At 56.1% G+C, this 1320-nt stretch overlaps 1 protein-coding gene across 1 annotated transcript in view; it reads left to right on the forward strand.

Moving 5' to 3' along the window:
* Window positions 1-595, forward strand: part of LOC112410331 (somatotropin-like) — a 1741-nt gene extending 1146 nt beyond the window's left edge. Inside the window, 2 exon segments of the mRNA XM_024760849.1 lie at window positions 1-119; window positions 395-595. The exon segment at window positions 1-119 is cut by the window's left edge and continues 44 nt beyond it. Coding sequence (XP_024616617.1) covers window positions 1-119; window positions 395-595 — 320 coding nt within the window.
* The last annotated feature ends 725 nt before the right edge of the window (window positions 596-1320 follow it).

A 1320-nucleotide genomic window follows, 5' to 3' on the forward strand; every position in this document is an offset into this window, starting at 1 on the left:
GGCTCGGGCCCGTGCAGTTCCTCAGCAGGGTCTTCACCAACAGCCTGGTGTTTGGCACCTCGGACCGCGTCTATGAGAAGCTGAAGGACCTGGAGGAGGGCATCCAGGCCCTGATGCAGGTGGGGATGGCGTAGTGGGTCTCCCAGGCTGGGCCCATGCCCGCCCTCTCCTGGCTTAGCCGAGGGATCGGGGGCTCCCGTGGGCTGGGGGAGAGAGGTGCCTGCTCTCTCTGTGGCAGTCCAGCCTTGACCCAGGAGAAATCTTCTCCCCGTTTCCCCTTGTGAGTCCTCCCTCCACACCCTTCTCCAAGCCTGGAGGGGAGGGTGGCAAATGGAGGGGACGGGAGGCAGCCGCTCCCAAGGGCTCCCTGTCTGTCTCTCCCTCCCTTTTGCAGGAGCTGGAAGATGGCAGCCCCCGGGCTGGGCAGATCCTCAAGCAGACCTACGACAAATTTGACACAAACATGCGCAGTGATGATGCCCTGCTCAAGAACTACGGGCTGCTCTCCTGCTTCAAGAAGGACCTGCACAAGGCTGAGACGTACCTGCGGGTCATGAAGTGTCGCCGCTTCGTGGAGAGCAGCTGTGCCTTCTAGTTGCCGGGCATCTCTGTTACCCCTCCCCAGTGCCTCCCCGGACCCTGGAAAGTGCCACTCCAGTGCCCACCGTCCTTTCCTAATAAAACGAGGTTGCATCACATTGTCTGAGTAGGTGTCATTCTGTTATGGGGTGGAGCGGGGCAATACAGCAAGGGGAGGGTTGGGAAGACAAACTGCAGGGATCCTCTGGGCCCTATGGGAACCCAGATGCTGAACGATAATTGACCCAGTTCTTCCTGGGCTAGAAAGAAGCAGACACATCCCCTTCTCTCTGTGACACACCTAGTCCATTCCCCAGGTCCGTAGTCCCAGTTTGCTGGGGACTCATAGGTCAGGACCACTCCCCTCACCCCACCCCCAAAGTACCTGGAGACGTTTCTCTCTCCCCCACCAGAACCACAAGACCAAACCTAGCCCCCAAGGGTGGGAAGAAATAAAAGCAAGACAGGCTATTAAGTACAGAAGTCCAGAAAACGCCTCCCACATGTGAGGAAATCATAGAACTACCTGTGTGCAGAAATTTTAAGGTGAATACACGTTCAGCCCAACTACCCTTGGGAAATGGGAACAATGCAAAAATGGCTTTGGGACAAACAGAAGCAGAACATTTGGGATCTGAATTGGGGCAAGGGATGTGGAAGAGAGATTCTAAATTGAGGGTTGCAAATTCAGCGCCAACAGGTGCCAGGTAGGTACATACATAAGTAATAAGGGCTGCATGT

This window comes from Neophocaena asiaeorientalis, unplaced genomic scaffold, assembly GCF_003031525.2.
Source record: "Neophocaena asiaeorientalis asiaeorientalis breed wild unplaced genomic scaffold, Neophocaena_asiaeorientalis_V1.1 scaffold30, whole genome shotgun sequence".
Classification (NCBI taxonomy): domain Eukaryota; kingdom Metazoa; phylum Chordata; class Mammalia; order Artiodactyla; family Phocoenidae; genus Neophocaena; species Neophocaena asiaeorientalis.